Genomic DNA, 17953 nt, shown 5'->3' with positions numbered 1-17953 from the left:
TCTATTTTTCAGTATTTTTTTTTCTTTGGTCTTTTTTACCTGTTACCCGGGGATCTAAGTGATAGTGGTGATACCTCACCATCCCTTACGGGGGCATAAATCGATTATTTTTTTTATGTTGGCAACGGTGAATTCGAAAATAAAATAATTTTTTATTTAATTCAAATTTTTTGATGAAGTGTTCTTATCTGCTGCTGAGAAGCTCTCGTGATAATATTATCATAATATTCGAAATTTATATATTAAGATAAGAATGAACACTGTCAAACGTCGTTGGGTATATTTTAAATGGGTCTCACGCCTCTTTCACGGGTGGCTCGTTAATAATTACGACCCAGGACCCGTACAACTGTTTCCGTGCCAAGTCAGCGTTCGAGCGTTTTTGTGATCACCATGAATATCTGTAAAAACGTGGCCGTCTGCGGGCGGTGGTTCGTCAACGGGACAACACCTCGGAGGCTGTCAAAATCTCTGTGGACGAAATTCCAGACCAACTTCGGTGTCTACGACGTAGTAGACCACCTGGGAACCGTCAGCGACCTCAGGACGGTACCGGAGTACGTCACGTTACCCTCGTACGCCAAGACCGGCATGGTCGTCGATGAGCCGGACCAGGATTGTCCACCTGAAATCCAAAACAAGGGTCAGATCGAGATGCTCCGGCAGAGCTGCAAGTTCGCCAAGTTCGTGCTGGACAGCGCCAAGGCTCAGTTGAAAGTCGGCGCCACCACCGACGACGTCGACCGTTTCGTGCACGATCTGGTCATCGACAACAATGCATATCCGTCTCCGTTGAACTACAACGGGTTCAAGAAGTCCGTCTGCACGTCGATAAACAACGTCGTGTGCCACGGAGTACCTGACGATCGGCCACTGCTCAACGGCGATCTCATATCCTTAGACGTGTCTGTCTATCTGAACGGTTTTCACGGCGACTGCGCCGCCACCTATTGCGTAGGCGATGTCGACGACTGCGGTAGAAAACTGATGAGCGTGGCCGAACAATGCATGTACAAAGGCATAGAAGCCTGTGGCCCGGGCAAAAGCTTTTCAGACATTGGGAGAGCCATAGAGTTATATGTCCGTCAACACGGTCACAGTGTTGTGCCGAGCATTACCGGCCACGGCATCGGTACATATTTCCACGGGCCTCCCGTGATTTTCCATTCTACTTTACACACTTATCCGGGAATAATGAAACCAGGTATGGTATTCACTGTGGAGCCGGTAGTTTGCCAAGGAGGTAGCGATGTAGAGATTTTAGAAGACGGGTGGACCATAGTGACGACCGACGATTCTAGAGGAGCTCAATTTGAACATACAATACTGATCACCGATCACGGATATGATATTTTAACAGTTTAATCCGTTCAAAGGGTCAATGGTAGTTTGTGAATTCCTTTATACTGCTATTATAAACAATGAACTTCTATAGTAGACATCTTCCGCTACAAGTACAATATCATTATTTTAAGGACTGATTGTTGTTAAATTTAAAAATTGTATTATCATTTGTTGTTTAATTTATTTGAGAATTGTTTGTAATATTATTTTTATATGTTGTTCCCATGAGTATAATTAATTAAATAATAATATACCAGTTTTATCAAAATGTAAGCAGTACCTATAACCTGGATTTGATCATCACAAAACTAATGCAACCACAGTTACAATGATTAAGTTTTTACTCGCACCACAGATTTTTTTCTGTAAGTTTGCCAAAACATACAGATGTAATAGTGGCTATTATTTGTTTTAAAAAAGATTAATGCATTACTTGGATGGGTAATAAATAAACAATTCTAAGCTTGTCGTTATTTTATTTTTAATGAACACATCAAAAATATATAATATTAATTGATTACCAATAACGATGAAACAAATCAAATAATTTAACTTTATTTTTTGTTCTTGACTTTAATAAGTGTATACATTGTTTTCAAATTGTATGTAGATAACAATTATTAATTTGATTAACATTTCTAAAATTTGTACTAATTCAAAAAAAAAAAAAATATTTAAGAATAAAAATAAAGTATACAAACAAACAAGTATAAATGAAAACAAAACATAAATTGTAACACAATCTTGTACACAATAATTATAACTGTAAAAATTGTTTAGTAATTGTATAAAAATATGAATTAGTCAATATCCAATAATAGTTAATATATATTTTTTTGTAAATGGTATAATATCGGTATAAAATTAAAGTATCACATTAAAATACAACTATAAAATATTCAGTTAATATAAAATACAAATTTGTAAAAACAATGATAATATAGAAAATGTCTGCAAATATTGTGAATTGAAATAAATAGATTAAATTAAGCCGATACAAAAGTTAAGCAAAGAAAAATATGAGAACAAATCATGGTTTCTCTTCAAGTATAAATCGTATAACCAAAATTGTATACATGCTGATAAATTATAACAAAAAAATTTGTAAAACATGTCATAAAAAATATATTTTAATGGTTACTGCATCATGTAATTCATGACAGCGCGCAATGCAAATAAAAGTTCAGCCTGCATTCGTGCTTCCATAATCATTAAATTTATATGAATCTGAAACAATTGTAACATAACATTGGTAAATAAATAATAATTTATGTGTAAAACTTTTCTTTCTAAAGTCAAGAAAGAGAGTGACTTTAAAGAGGCGCAATAGTCGACTGGAGTAGTATGCAAAAAAAAAATTTATATTATACAGAACAGCGGTTCCCAACCGTGCGTTTTACGAAATTAGAGACTCGACTGTGGCGCGACGGGTGGTCTATAATCAGTAGGGCTACTCAAAATGTGCATTTAAAAGTGGGAGTATATTGAACAGCCGCATACAGCGCTCAGTAATTTCAAATCAACCACGCGTTTGCAAGGTTTGAACGACACTGAAATCAATATTTTTGACCACCGGCCGCGCTACAGTCGAGTCTCTAATTTCGTGAAACACATTTTAATGGTACAAAAACGTTTTTGAGTTGGCATTAAGTTTAAATAGATTTTCTAATCTAACCTATAGTATAGTATAGTGTTAATCTAACCTTTTGGGCCCTCTAGGAAATTTAAAGACATTTCACTAATGCATTCTGTGTACATGCATAAGATTCAAATAAATAAATTATTTAAATTTTTTTTGCTAGACTTAAAATACAAACTATTATCTTTTGTTGTTAGTTATATGTTACCTTTTCACTTAATTCAAAATGTTTTAGGGCATTTTCAGTGGTTGTTTTGTTCAAACGTTCTGGGTAACAAGTAGCAGTCTTGACAAATACTCTCAATTGACATTGAAGCAACTGTGTAACATCTTCATAATCACAATCATCATTTCTCATTCCATAAATACAATAAATATAATTCCAAATTGCTCTGCGGAATCTCGAAGTATCAATGTGAGGGCGACCACCCATTGTATAGTATGTCATGTTATAAGCAGTCTTGAACTTTTTATCCAATAATAATCCAATGTCATTAAATAAACGGTTAGTTAATTCATAACCATGATGATCCCAAGAAAATTCCTAAAGATAGAAACAACAGTAAGAATTATTATCATTAAATTATATTAAGTACTACTTATCTTATACAATTAAACTTAAATTGTCTTGGATTTACCAATAAACTATTCTCTAATCCTTGTACTTTACTAAATTGACCAAACATTAAATGGTCGCTGTCAATAGCCCCTCTCATATACATGGCGGTGGCAGTAAAAAATGAGAAATAATGTCGATTGCCAACTAACAAAAACCAATCAATAAGTCCCTGGTATTGACCCAGAGAGAGCCTAACCATCTCAGCAGTTCAGTATGCATGCGTGAAAGTGGGTAAACTTAAATGGGATAAAGTATAGTTAATAAGTCATTAACTTAAATTGTACATTTTTAATGTATTACACATGTATTTAATAGAAAAATATTTGTTAAAAATTGAATATTAATTAGTATGTTAACTTAAATAAAAAATTATTCTAAATCAGAAATTAAATCATAATGCAAGTTGTACTGATTAAAAAATACTATGGATGGGTTCTTAGACTTTATCAAACAGTCAAACACCCCAAACTTTGTTGGAAAGTTGGAAATTAATACTAAATATCAACTACCTACTTCAAACTCAAATATTTCAAGAAAAATCAAATTTAATACCAATATTATTATACCTAAATATAATTTGTTATATATAATACAAATAGGGATACCCTAAAATACTATTTTAATTTCCTATAAGGCTCAGTTAAGACAGGCCAACAGGGTAAACTTTTATTTAAACAGTTCAACATTTCAAGTTTAAAAATGTTCCATAATATAACACTTTTAATTGTAAATACCTGCAAAATAAATGAAGATTGTTGAGCAAATTGTCGACGTGAGCAATCTAAGTAAGAATATCCAGAATCTTCAACAAAAGGTTTTACATCTGGATCCAAACCATTATCAGCAGAAGTATCACTGTCACACAATTGACTCTGAACCAGTTCATATCGCTGTATACGTTCTTGTTCTGAGGCTGGCTCACTTAGTTTTTTCATTCGTTCCACTATTGGTTCAAGACCATCATCGGCATAGCCTTGAATATATATTAAATAAATAAAATTAACACTGGTTTATTCTGATTTGTAGGTGGTGAACATAAAAGTTTCAGTTAACATAATTTATCATGAACATAAACATTTAAAACACTGTGTGTACTAATTATAATTTTTTGATACATTAACATACCTCTTAAGAATGGTTTGCTACCAGGACTTAAATAAACACTAGTCACTTTTACAGCTCGTGGTATTTCATCATTTAAGTTGGAAGCAAACACAAAGCTACACAAACTATGAAAATGAACAAGCAGTACGAGAGCATGTCCTAAATCTGACATTGACCATGAGTTCGGACCTTTGACGACTTTCTATTAAAAAAATAAAATAAGTGTAAATTATCTTGCATGCTAAAGACAGCAATTACTATACAGTTAATTATTATAAATATAAAAATAATAATTTTGAGTAATGATTTGTCATTGAACTGGTATAACATTTATGTATCAATATGTTTGTATATTTATATGTGATATTGTAACAAACAAAATGAGGATTAAATTGTTTCATCCACATTAAAATGTATGCATACCTTACACGTTCCATTAGAACAAAACCTTCATGATTATGTGGTATTAATAATAATTAAAAAAAATTAAATACCTACATTTATTATTATACTGTATTAATGTTTATAAGTAATAAGTGTTATCATAATAATAGATTAAACTGCACAATAAATTAAATCATTAAGTTACTGACCTAAAGGGACAAATTAAAAAATCATTAATACTCTTTGTATAAATGATAATCACCTTATAGCCATCAACTCCCCAGTTCAGAATTCATACAAATTAATGTTATTAGAACATTTTAAATTAAAATTGTAGAGGTATAGATATTATTAAACAAAGTATTTTTTTTTTATTGGTACAAAATGTTATACAATTGATATGTATAAACTCGAATAAAAACTTATCAACCATTTATTTTTTTATCAGCATTTTTTTTTTGCATGAACAACTCATATGTTTTAAACGTAAGAACAGTCATTACAAAACATCGATAGATCAAAAAATATATTTTAACTTCTAAAATATTATCATTTAAGAATTATTTTTTTTATAATATAATTACTGTTAACAAATAATTACTATTCAAAGATATAATCTACAAAATAAGAACATATTTATGAGACATCAGACTACATTTTGGACGTTGAACACAATTTACTTAAAATCATAGGAATTCATATTTTTATTGTTAGAACTAACCTTAACTTATAAGATAACATCATTGTCACCTGACTGAAGTATACGCCCATAGTACAAAGTATAAACCAATTTTAGAAAAATTAATTATTTCAGAGTACAATAATATTATAATTTATATTTTATTTTTAATATTATTTCATAATTGATTATACTTGTTGGTAGGTACAATAAATTGGTTTTGACTACAAAAGACATTTTTATTGGTCAAATTATAATGGATACATAGCACAATGTGGACACTTGACAGAACTATTGTTGAAATCGTATTAAAATATAATGAAAACAGTATAAATACTTTGAACTAATTTTTGATAACTAAGAAGTGTATGTTAACTCATTACTAATAATTAGACGGAGGTACCCTTCATCCACTTCAATACATCACAGTGTATTGAACAGATTATAATTATTATTGTACACACTTGATAGAGATATTAAACATAAATTAATATTTGTTTTTCATGTTAAAAATATGCTGATACATTTTAAAATGTATGTTTATAACCACCTAAAGATAAGTCATACTTTTGTAGATAAGTTACGTATAGTAGTATCATACATTTAACTGTTATTGATTACATTTACTCTACATAGTATTATAAAAAAACAAATTATACATTTCATCACATCAACATATTTGTCTCAATAGGTTTATAAATTAAAAATCATACGTGGGTAATTTAAAGTAAAATTATTTCATCAATCGAAGCAATAAAAATATATATTAAATTATTCATATAAAGAATAACACATGACATTTAATTAGTATATTTTAACTTGAATACATACTTGGATATCTTCTTTTGTTACTAGCCAAGGTCGATGTGCTAAAATCTTGTTGATTTCATATAAATTACGAAGTTTACGAGGCACATGTGAGAGGCCTTTCAACCAATTAGCGTCACCATTATGTTCCAAAAATTGTTTTTTATGAAAATTTATTAGATAAGTGCACTTGTGCCGACCAGCTGCCTAAAAAAATGTATACTTGTTAAAATACAATAAACATAAATAACTGAAGAAAAATAAAAAACTAAATATTGAATGTCTGAATGTCATGATTGCAAACAATTGCAAAATACTATTTAAAAGTAATTGTAGTATATTTACCATAATTGCGATGTAGTGCCGATACTGAATAGGCAATGGACCTTCTCTATAAATTATAAATTCTTGCAAACTCAGAAAATCCTCGAGGTATGCGCTATGAAATTTCATGATATTGGTCACATGGTCCAAACCATAAACTGTATTGGCGTTTGATATCCCATGATCCATTTCAATGTCTGCCTAAAAATGTAAAAAAAAGTTGAATAGGTTAAAACAATTAGTGCACCTCCGTAGGTGTTAACAACAGATTTCAAAATAGTTAGAATGTTAACGCATCACAATTATTTTGCTGATTGTGTTAGTAGTTTTATACTGTCGAGGAGAAAACAAACATTCTTAAAGACAATATGGTTCAACCCGAAGGAATTAGGTAATATTGATAATGAATGCAATTTAGTGCATCATAAATAAACAAAACATAATTTGGGTGTTGCATAATACAATAGTATGAAATGAAATCCTATACGCAGCAAATTGTTACGGGCACATCATTCAACATCTTGCAATGTCTACGCGTCGACAACAATTTAAAAAAAAACAGAAACTATACGGTCGTTAGGTAGATGGAAATGAAGTGTCGGTGATGTCACGAAACCTAACCTATTCAGTATTAAGCTAGTCCACTTTTTGTAAATCAACGGCATTAAACAATAGAACAGATTTTGTACTCCTATTCACAAACTACATCTGGGTACAATTTGGCCAACGATTTGTTGGGACGAAATTAGTCAAAAGTTCGAAGATTTGGGGGGGGGAAGGGGGAGGAAAAAAACAGGGGACAGAAAAACATCGTTCGATCCCGCGGTTTCATCAGCCCATGTACCGGTATGCTTACCGCCTCCGCCGACGCGTCCCGTTGTGTTTCAGTCGAGTCCGGCGGCCGCACGGGACCGCCGTCGGCGAGCGGTGCCGTTGTTCCGTTGGCAGTTTTTCGCGCCGCCGTCCCGCCGTGGCCCTCATCGTTGTTGTTTGGGACCTCCGTTTTCGCGACGAAAGAACAACCGACACGGTGGGAAAACGGAGAACGCGCGAGCGGTCGGTACTCGCGGTGGGCACGGCAGACACCCCGGAAACCGCTAACCGCTAACAGCTGACGAAATCTTGCTCGTAGATCGCGTAGACGGGCACGGGCTGCGGCGATCGTCGGCGGGAGGGGAGGGCCGTGGTGTGAGCTCAAAGCTGCGCGGGCGACGAACGGTTAGCGATCAACCGTGTAGTTCTCACTATGGTACGACGGTACCGCGGTATGCCTACCGTCCACGGACTACGAGTGCGGAGTGCGGACTGACAGCGTTTACGGGTTTCGGTGTAACGAACAACAATGTCGCGGCGTTGGAGGTTGAACTGCTTGGACAGTAGTTGGACATCGGTACTCGCCGCTCGGTGCGGTCGCGGCACTGTGGCGGTGTTGTTGTCGCGCGCGCGCGCGCATTACGTGATTTCTACCGATGATGATGATCCGTCGGCGGCAGCGTCGACGACGATGATAATGACGATAACAACACGCCGCCGTCGTGATGATTTAAAATAATATAATATTATATTTTTTATTATAATAACTTCATCAAATATAAGTAATAATAATTATTATTATTATTATTATTATTTATAACGTATCATAATATTAAATGTTAGTCTGCGGTGCAACGATGGTGTTTACGACGATAAGTGTTTACTATCACTTGTTTGTAAAAAAAGAAAAAAAAACGAATAACAATAACAACATAATGTAATATTATGTACACGAGTTTAACTCAGCGTAGGTACCCTACCACCGAGCTTCTTTTTTAGTCGTTGTTTACTATGTACATTGTACATAATATGTGTATTGAACATGATATTATGCGTAATAAAATATAAAATCAATAATAAAAAAGGTGGGCAAGTGGGTACCGCTGTGCGATACAGTAGGCGTCGAGTGGGTCACTGTAATGGATGTGTTGGATTTGAATATAAAATCATTGTTGTACGGAAAACGATTCTGAGCAAAGACGGCCTGTCAGTCTGTATTGCTACACAAGTATATTTTATGTATTGTACCTATTTTAATGGCTAATGGCTATTAAAGTACTTATTTTACTAGTAGTAGGTAATACTAAAAGACAGTAGGTCGAAATAATGTTTGCCAAAAAACTTGCGTTTGAAAATGTCATTGAGTGTATAAAATATATACCTATTATACTGAAACCAAAAAAAAATTTTAAAATATTGGACGAAAATGTCAAATTGTACCTACCGGCTACCTTCTTCAAAAGTTCCAAGTCCTCTCAATTAATATTTTTAAATCACAACGAAATCACTAAAATCGTTATTCTTTGTTAAAATATCTAATTTCGTCCAAATTTGAACTTAATATATGAATAAAAAAAATTGTATTTACATGTTTTTAAAAAATTTTGGTTGCAGTGTAATATATAATACTTACGAAAAATTATGATTTGAATGTTCAATCCTTAGCTGTGAAAATTGAACATTTTATTAACTTTGAGCTACGATATAAATTGAAAATTTTCTTGTTTTGTAGAATTTTGTCAATATTTAACTTTAAATGCTTAGGTATGTGTCTTTAATATTTTTGAACATCTATCATAGTATTATACCAACTTATGAGGAACCTTGTATTAAATTTTCAAGCTTTTTGACCCAGTGAAAAATGTTTGACAAAAAATTAGTATATCTTGAAAAGCTAAAAATTTCAAGTATTTACTTGTTCATGGGTTCTATCTTCTATCTATAATTCGTTTTTGAATTACAATAAAACAAGAAAATCGTACAATGATAAATAGTTAATAATTTATGGGTGAACATCTAATGTCTTAAAAATTTTCAAACGCTCAACAAAATTAATATGACTACTAAGTCTGACTATTTCCGGTAAACTTGTTTTGACGAAAACAGAAAATCTTATGAGAAATCTTGTAGTAAATGTTTCAATCTTAGATATAAGTAGAAATTTTTTTTAGATAAAAATTAATAAAACATAAAATTCATCATGAAATATTGAACGGTCGAAATACGATATCAGAAATTAAACTAAGTTAAACATGTTGTCCCCAATATATATATTATACTACTATATATGTATAAATTAAAATATAGTTAAGGTTATAAAAAAGTCTAGACATTCATGCATATACAGTAAAACTGTATTAAGACCCTCTTCAGACTTCAAGGGACTCAACTCTCTAGAGCAGCGGTCGCCAACTTTTTGGACCTTGCAGACCACTAAAACTATACTCTGAATTCTACGGACTACGTATAGCTTTTTACACGAATAAGGTTCCACTACTGATAGATTTTACACCAAATTAATATAAAAAAATACATACGTAAAATAAAAAAAATGTTTTATTTTAATTTATTTTGTGCAATTTTGGGTCCAATGTAGTCACTACATGTCGTAGAGCTCTACTTATTTCTAGCTGATTTTTAGCTATTTTTCTGCGGACCACCGGTTGGCGACTCCTGCTCTAGAGCGTCTTAACCGAATCATATGGAAAAAAACGTAGATGATATTAATATCTGTATACTTAATTACAAAATAATTATTATACTAATTATACATATTTATGTATAATATTTAATCAATGTTTATATTATGCAATTATTAACAAAAGCTATTATGCAATGAAAGAGATGTTCGTGTCGAAGTTAAGTACAAATTTATTTTTAATACATGTGCTAAAGGGACTGGTCTGTCATATCGCTCAAATACTCAGCTTGTGTACACCTTCATTACCTGTGTCTCGTATAGAAAATTAGAATTAAATCAGCCGGAAAAATACAACTGAACAATTTTTTTCATGCTATGAATGGATGCTTCTCATACTATTTTCATAAAAAATTGTTTTTCTTTTTAAAATCTGTTAAATTGGATTGAATATTTAATGCAATATATACAATCGATTTTGAATAAAATGTTAATTTTATGCATACCATGATTATTGATCTAATATAAATTATAAATACCTAGTCATAATGCAAATTATGAGTATATGCAAAACATTACAATTTAAAATTGCTCACATATAGCAGAAAAATAATTGAAATATCATAAAAAGTCAACATGTAAACACAAATAAAGTTCTTATCTTGAAGTTTGATAATAGGTCAATTCACTTTATTAAAGCCAACAGCACAAAATCGGTTCTGCTGAACGTAAATTTGCAATGTTACACGTGGATCAGAGAGAGCAGTAAACAAATAGTGTTCTGACATCATCACAATAAATTTTAATAATACATGTTTACTGTTAAAGGTCGAATCGTCGTCGTCGTGTTGTTCATATGTAATATGTAGGTAGGTTACCTATTAATAATTGAGAAAATGTATTTTTAATGCATTACGTCATTTCATCATTATTAAAAATGTCGTTATGTTTCTAAGATAAGCGCTTTTATGTAACAATAATAATACAAAAAAATGATTTAACTTTAAAGGTTGCTATAATATTTGAAAAGCTTAACTAAAATTCAATATGTTTAAGGTTTTTATTTAAATCTTAATAAATTGCTTTGATTGCAGGTATATACAGGTACACACGAAGTAAAAAATAAATAGGATGTGATGCGTTCACAGCACGAAATAAAAGTCAAAAGACAAGTAAACAAAAACAAAACGAAATCCCAATCCCATTCCCTATCTCAGACGGGAGTAAATGCGGGACTATATGAATTGTTTTTAAATACAAACACTGTTTTGTTTTAATTGTGTTGTCTCTCTGTGAATTCAGCTTTATAGTAAACTGCAATTCGCATCTTTGATCAGATCAACCAAGAACCTTGGTCTGAAAACTGACTCGAACACACGGTAGCGCATTATATTGTTTTCATGTGCAAAGAGCAAATTATATTTAAATAATTAATATTAATGGTAAAGCATGTTTATCGCGTTAAGTAGATATGTAAGTAAGTACTTATGTATATTTATTAACTTGTTTTTCACAAAAATAAAAATAGTTGGTATATTATAAACATTATTATACAATCAGTATATTATAATTTGCAGCAGCATCGTTTTTTTACATAGGTATTGAAAGACTTGAAAAGTTTAAACAAAACAATGTCTGTATAGTGTATAAAAATAACTATTATTTAATTTTACATTCTGAGTAGATCTTATGGGTTTCTAAAATTTTTAATACCTATCTTATTATTGTCAACACTTTACAATTATCTTATTTTTAGGTATGTATAAGTGTCCTACGGCTTAATAATTTTCGTGTATCGGTGTATCACACTATGTCACTATTGAAGGTTATAATAATAAGAAATCGATTATTATTGGTACCTACTGGCTACTTTATACCTACAATCTACATTGAAGAGTTTAATTTGATTTTTGATTTTTTCAGTATTGACTATAACCCATAATTACCTACCTTATAGACAATAGCCATTTAGCTAATAGCTATACAAAATAAGACTTATATAATAGTTTCTCTAAAAGAAAAAACTACCAACAACATACTCTCTGGATATTCCGTGTTGAATCGTATTATATTTTAAGAGTTATCATAGTACTTCCCCTATATTACATCAGTACATCATTACTCATAAAGTCCTATCGGATAAACTTTAAAAAAGATTCCAATAAATTATAATGTGTTTAGTAGGCATTTATTATATATTGGTGATTAGTAATTACACAATACTTAAATCTGGTACTTCTTTTAAGCAATTAGTATCTGATTTTCTTTGACACACTTGTCTAGTGTCACATACTCTGCTAATACACATAAACGGATAATATTATTATTGATAAAAATTGTACTTATTTTTTTTAATACATTTATTCAAGATTTTTTTTTGTTATCTTACGAACACGGCATACACGCCGCAACACACAAACAAAATTAAACATTTTAGACACTATATTCTAGCCATGAACGATTAATGATTGTACTTGTACAGTTATCATGCAGATTCTGCAGAATCATTAAAAGCAATACACTAGATGATATATTTGTTATTTGATTAGTTGTTATAGATATATAATATGTATATTATAATTAATAATTGTAATTAGTCATACAAAACAAACATAATCAAACATTTTATTTTTTGATGGCATCTTTTATTTTATTCATCAAGTACCTATATGTAGTCACCTATAGTATACACTAAATGACTAAATTATATTTTATAATATTAACCTTAGTTAGGTTAGGCAAATAAAATTCTATGAACTATATTGTGATGTATACCTATGTGTCTATATTGGTTTTATAACTTAAGTTGATACCAATAGTATTATTATATTAATAATAATTAATAATAAAAGAATAATAATACAAAGAGAAATATGGAATATCAATAAATAAATAAATAAGTTAAAATAATTATTAAAGATAGTTAATACATGTAGAGTGTGACTGTAGATTATGTATACCGTATACGTACATAAAATTGTTTTTTCTCAAGTATGTATATATATAGGGTACCAATGTACCATAATATTTTCCATGAGAAATAACGGCATTATTGTATAGAGACCTACTTTATTTTAATGTACAAATTAAATAATATATATTAATACTCACATTGTTCTCATCCATCGTGGTGAAGGTAGTGGGTACAGGCTTTTAATGTAACTTTGATGGCTGAAAGACACCTAATTGAATATAATATTATTGTCTAATACATTTCAAGATAATGTTCAACTTTATCAGTTTCAAAGGCTCAACAGTAGATAGTTCAAAGTAAATAGGTATATAATGTCAATGGTTTCAAGTTGCCTCTGTATGTAGGTACCTAATGAATCATTCTAAACAGATTAGGTATACAATGGAGGTATATAGTACATTAATTATAAGGAGATATGGAAATCTAAGGAAACATAGGTAGTGATCGGGTGGTGCTTAACTTCTCCCCTCAGAAAAAAAAAATTATTAGATAATATCCACTCTCTAGACTTCTTGAGTCTAAAGTATCTATAAAATAATTTTCTATCAATAAATTGCCAAGATCTCAAAGCATAACAATACATTTTTTTTTAGATTTTATTCACGGTCATATTAATAAATAGGACCCAGTTTTCAATGCAAAGTGCATCTTTCTTAGTGTGATCCATAAGAAATGCTTCCCAAGTTTTGCCAAATAACTATAACGGTATAACGTTTATTTTGCATTGTTTGGCATATTTGGATGTTTTTAAATTTTTCAAGCATTTTTTTAGCATTGTTCAGTTATTTTATAAGTTTTAATGCATATTTGTATGTATTTTGGTATGTTTAGAAGATTGCATAATAAGCCCTAACAGATATACTTGTCATGTGTTTACAATCAACATCACTGTCACCGCATCAATTGTTCAAATTAATTAATTACATTTTTATAACATTTTGAAAATATACATTTTGCATTAAATATATATATATATAATATATTGTATATATCAATTTTAAGGGCATTATTGAGATAAGATACATTTTTGGCAATTTTTAAAATCATTTTGTGATGATTTTTAAATCATTTAAATCAGAGTCCTACTAATAAACAATTATGTAAATTATTTGATTCAAATTTTGAATACAGAATCTGACAATCATGCGTTTTTCATTAAATTAGTAGGAATATCTTTATTATTTTTCCATGATAGTCTGATAGATTATATTATAATACTTTAATAAGACTTTAGCAAAACTAACCCCTCTTCAAAGACTGCAGGAAATAGGAATCATAATGATTAATATTTTACTACTGAATTAAAATATATTATTTTATTTTTTAAGTAAATATTCAGTTTGAGATGACCGTAGTCAACTGTATTACACTTACACAAATGGTAATTTCTGAAAATAAAATAAACCACGAGGTTGTAAACTTTTGAACAAAACAATAACTAAATATCCCCGAGTTCCAAATCATTTAAACATTACAAGTATCTGCCTAGTAATTTCCAATTAACTCTGCAACTTGCAAATACTGTTTTTGACTGTCTAACATATAAATATACACTTATGCACAATTATTGTTACAAGGAGGGTTAAATAAATTCTTCTATAGTATAAATAGTAAAATATTTGCAAATCTATATCAAAAGAATCGTAGATATATTTTCATATTTTCAGATAAATAATATATTATGGTATATTAAAATCGAATTTGTGTATTATAATATTCACTAAATTTCTATGTGTCTGAAATGGGAGATTTAAAAAAAATAATTATATATAGATTATTAAAATTGTTATTGATGTTTATTCGTTTTTGTTATAAAATTTTCGTACGTAGGGGATAAAGAATGAGGAGAGATTTAAAATTAATTTGACGAGGACTGATGAGATTCATAAAATACTACATGTTTATACATAAAATGTTTTTATCTATATATTACAGAGGAAATTAGAATCAACAGAATATTTTGTTCAAGTTACTAAAACACTTATGGTAAAATAGACGGTAAAACAACAAAAAAAAGTGTACACAATTGTTGAAATGAACATTTTGGAGGGATAAAACTCAAGACATGAAAACAAATAAAATTATATAAAACAAATTGCACATTTTTCATTTCAAATAAAATTAAGTATAAAAACAATTTATAGACATCATAACTTATTATAATGTATATATATATATTTTATGTACCTAGATAGTTATTAAATATTACAAAATAATATTAGCAACAGTAACAGTCCCAATTTGTTTTTTAAATTCACAGTAAATTAAAATAAAAAAAACTTAACGATATTTCTAAATGGTAGACAATTTTGGAATGTGCTTAATATTTTTGCATTATTAAAACATTTACAAATTATATACTTTATGGCGAAAAAATAAAATTATGAAAATTTGGCACATAAATTTAAAAAAAACACATGTATTACAAACATACATTTTAAAATTTAAATCTGAAATCAAATTATCTTAACTGTCTTCAGTCTCATTTGAAATTTGAAACAATAATGTTTATAAGTGGGTTCTGTACGTTAATAAATCTGGCAAAAATGACTAGCGTTTTGCCAAAATAAAAAAAAAATAAAAAAAAATAATAAAATATAATAATAATAATAATATATATAGATATATATATATATATTTATACACATATAATTATATGCACACACATATACATATATATATATTATATATATATATACATTTTTAAATTACACATAACTTTTAAAAAAATCTATAAGTACAATTTTTCCAATAATTCTGAATTACATCTCTACTCGCTAAAATATCAAGAGTATTTCTGAAGGTACGACGAAAATTAATGATTTACTCGTGACTTCATTTTAATTTTAATTTTTACAAATTATTAGTTTTAATAACTGGCACAATCAATAAAGGAGGTAGAAACACAATTATATAGGGCTGTGTATCGGATACAATTAATATATTACATATTTGATTGGTACCTACGGTAATATTCTTGAACGTTAACATAATGCATGTAAGATATAGGAACATATTAAAAAATAACAAGTGATTTCAATGGCATGTGTGATGTTTACACATCGATTGGAGATAATAATTTTGGAAATATGGACCACGAAAATACAACAAAACGCATCTCACTATGTCCAATACTAATACAGCCCTATACTTTTATACAAGTATATAAATACGAACGAACCGTCGTCATACGCGTTGATTAAAATATTATTTCGTTTGTGTCATACGTCGCGTCATTGTTATACAATATTATTAAAAACCATGTGAAATAACAACAATATCGTTCAAACGTCGTTATGTTTTGATTTGATGACGGACATATTGAAACAATGATAATAATAACGAAGCGTTGTGAATTTTTTTGTGGGGGAGGGTTTGTTTTTTAAACATTAATTTTAATTTTTAGTGGCAAACAAACAGCGTTTATTCTTCGTGAATTACACACACGACACGATTAAGAACTAATTATAAAACAATTGCGTTTAGTCTCTGAGGTACACAAAGGGATTCTATGCGAAAATTCTCGAAATGGCAATACAATAATAATACATCGACAGTAGCGATAACATTGTCGTTTTGAACGAATTTTGCGGTCATATTGTGTAAGTAGCAGACGAGTCCCGAATGGCGAGCGTCCCGCCTCGACCGTCTCGTGTATTTTTTAAATTTTTTTTTTGGTTTATTTGCCTACAATCGTCCCCGAATATAACACGTCATAATTTCCGTCCTGCAATACATTCACAATACGCTTACGAATATAATATGAACACGAATATTAAAACTATATTTCGTTAGCATTGCGCATGCGTCGTCGTTGCGCCGAGAATAAAACAAAAAATTACGATAAATTGAGCGGGTGGGTCATTATCAATAACAATAATAAACATCATAGTACGCAACAACAATAATATCGCGACATCTCGCGTGCGACACAATTATGGTCGTCGTCACGATTACAATATTATTATTGTCGCGTACTGTTGATTAGCTTCGCTACGTCACGCTGATGGCGGGCAGCGCCCGGTTACTGTTGTTGGGGCGCTGTTGCTGTTGTTGTTCGGGCTGATTGTTAGGGCCACCGCCGGTTTTCAGATCGTTCTGCTGCTGCTGCTGCTGCTGTTGCTGCTGCTGATGCTGTTGCTGCTGCTGCAGCAGGTCCCTGGGGTTGTTATGGCACTTGTTGTTGACGACGCCGCCCGTCAGCTGGTTGACGCTGAGCGGGTTGTTGATGTCGTGCGGGTTGGTGCCGACCGGCTGGTGGTGCCTGGTGGGCACCACCACGGCCAACGGCATGCGCACGGACATCGGCGGGCACTCGTACTCGGACACGTGCGGCGTCAGCGGCGTGGCCGGGGACAGGCTGGCCTGCGTCAACATCCCCGGGCTGGTCAGGCTGGACAGGGCGCTCAGGCCACCGGGGCTGGACGCCGAGTCGGCCTCTTCGTTGTCCGAGTGACCCAGGCTGCCTGTCGACTGGTTGTCGTCAGACTGGTTGCCCGAGTCGCCGCCGCTCTCGATGTACCGTATGCAACGTTTTTTGCGCCTAGAAAACCGCGTAAGAGCAACCATTAATACGTAGATAGTCGTACCATCTCATCGTCGTCGTAACCATAAAATATCAAGAGAAT

At 31.2% G+C, this 17953-nt stretch overlaps 3 protein-coding genes across 10 annotated transcripts in view; 1 reads left to right on the top strand and 2 right to left on the bottom strand.

The window, feature by feature from the left end:
- The first annotated feature begins 216 nt into the window (after positions 1 to 216).
- LOC111031480 (methionine aminopeptidase 1D, mitochondrial) lies at positions 217 to 1813 on the top strand. Its single transcript, XM_022311440.1, has one exon. The coding sequence runs from the start codon at positions 394 to 396 to the stop codon at positions 1363 to 1365; it is 972 nt and encodes a 323-aa protein (XP_022167132.1). The 5' UTR covers positions 217 to 393; the 3' UTR covers positions 1366 to 1813.
- A 659-nt stretch (positions 1814 to 2472) lies between these two features.
- Positions 2473 to 13492, bottom strand: LOC111031487 (sestrin homolog). 3 transcript variants are annotated; one of them, XM_022311448.1, is made up of 7 exons: positions 13463 to 13492; positions 6922 to 7101; positions 6601 to 6783; positions 4728 to 4908; positions 4337 to 4575; positions 3192 to 3527; positions 2473 to 2571 (listed from the first exon to the last, which is right to left on the bottom strand). In XM_022311448.1, the coding sequence occupies exons 1-7, from the start codon at positions 13475 to 13477 to the stop codon at positions 2482 to 2484; spliced, it is 1224 nt and encodes a 407-aa protein (XP_022167140.1). In that variant the 5' UTR covers positions 13478 to 13492; the 3' UTR covers positions 2473 to 2481. The 3 variants fall into 3 exon arrangements, with proteins under 3 accessions (XP_022167140.1, XP_022167143.1, XP_022167141.1); XM_022311451.1 differs by lacking the exon at positions 13463 to 13492 and adding an exon at positions 7745 to 8366; XM_022311449.1 differs by lacking the exon at positions 13463 to 13492 and adding an exon at positions 7757 to 8364.
- A 2983-nt stretch (positions 13493 to 16475) lies between these two features.
- Positions 16476 to 17953, bottom strand: part of LOC111031490 (protein pangolin, isoforms A/H/I/S) — a 52640-nt gene continuing 51162 nt past the window's right edge. For 3 of the 6 annotated variants that reach the window (XM_022311461.1, XM_022311457.1, XM_022311458.1), the window contains one exon: positions 16476 to 17868. In XM_022311461.1, the coding sequence (XP_022167153.1) occupies positions 17319 to 17868 (550 nt within the window). In that variant the 3' untranslated portion in view covers positions 16476 to 17318. The remainder of the gene's footprint in view (positions 17869 to 17953) is intronic. The other 3 variants (XR_002604211.1, XR_002604212.1, XM_022311460.1) reach the window with 2 other exon arrangements.

This window comes from Myzus persicae, unplaced genomic scaffold (assembly GCF_001856785.1).
Source record: "Myzus persicae strain clone G006 unplaced genomic scaffold, MPER_G0061.0, whole genome shotgun sequence".
In the NCBI taxonomy this organism is placed as follows: domain Eukaryota; kingdom Metazoa; phylum Arthropoda; class Insecta; order Hemiptera; family Aphididae; genus Myzus; species Myzus persicae.
This window is presented reverse-complemented; position numbering and strand designations above follow the sequence as displayed.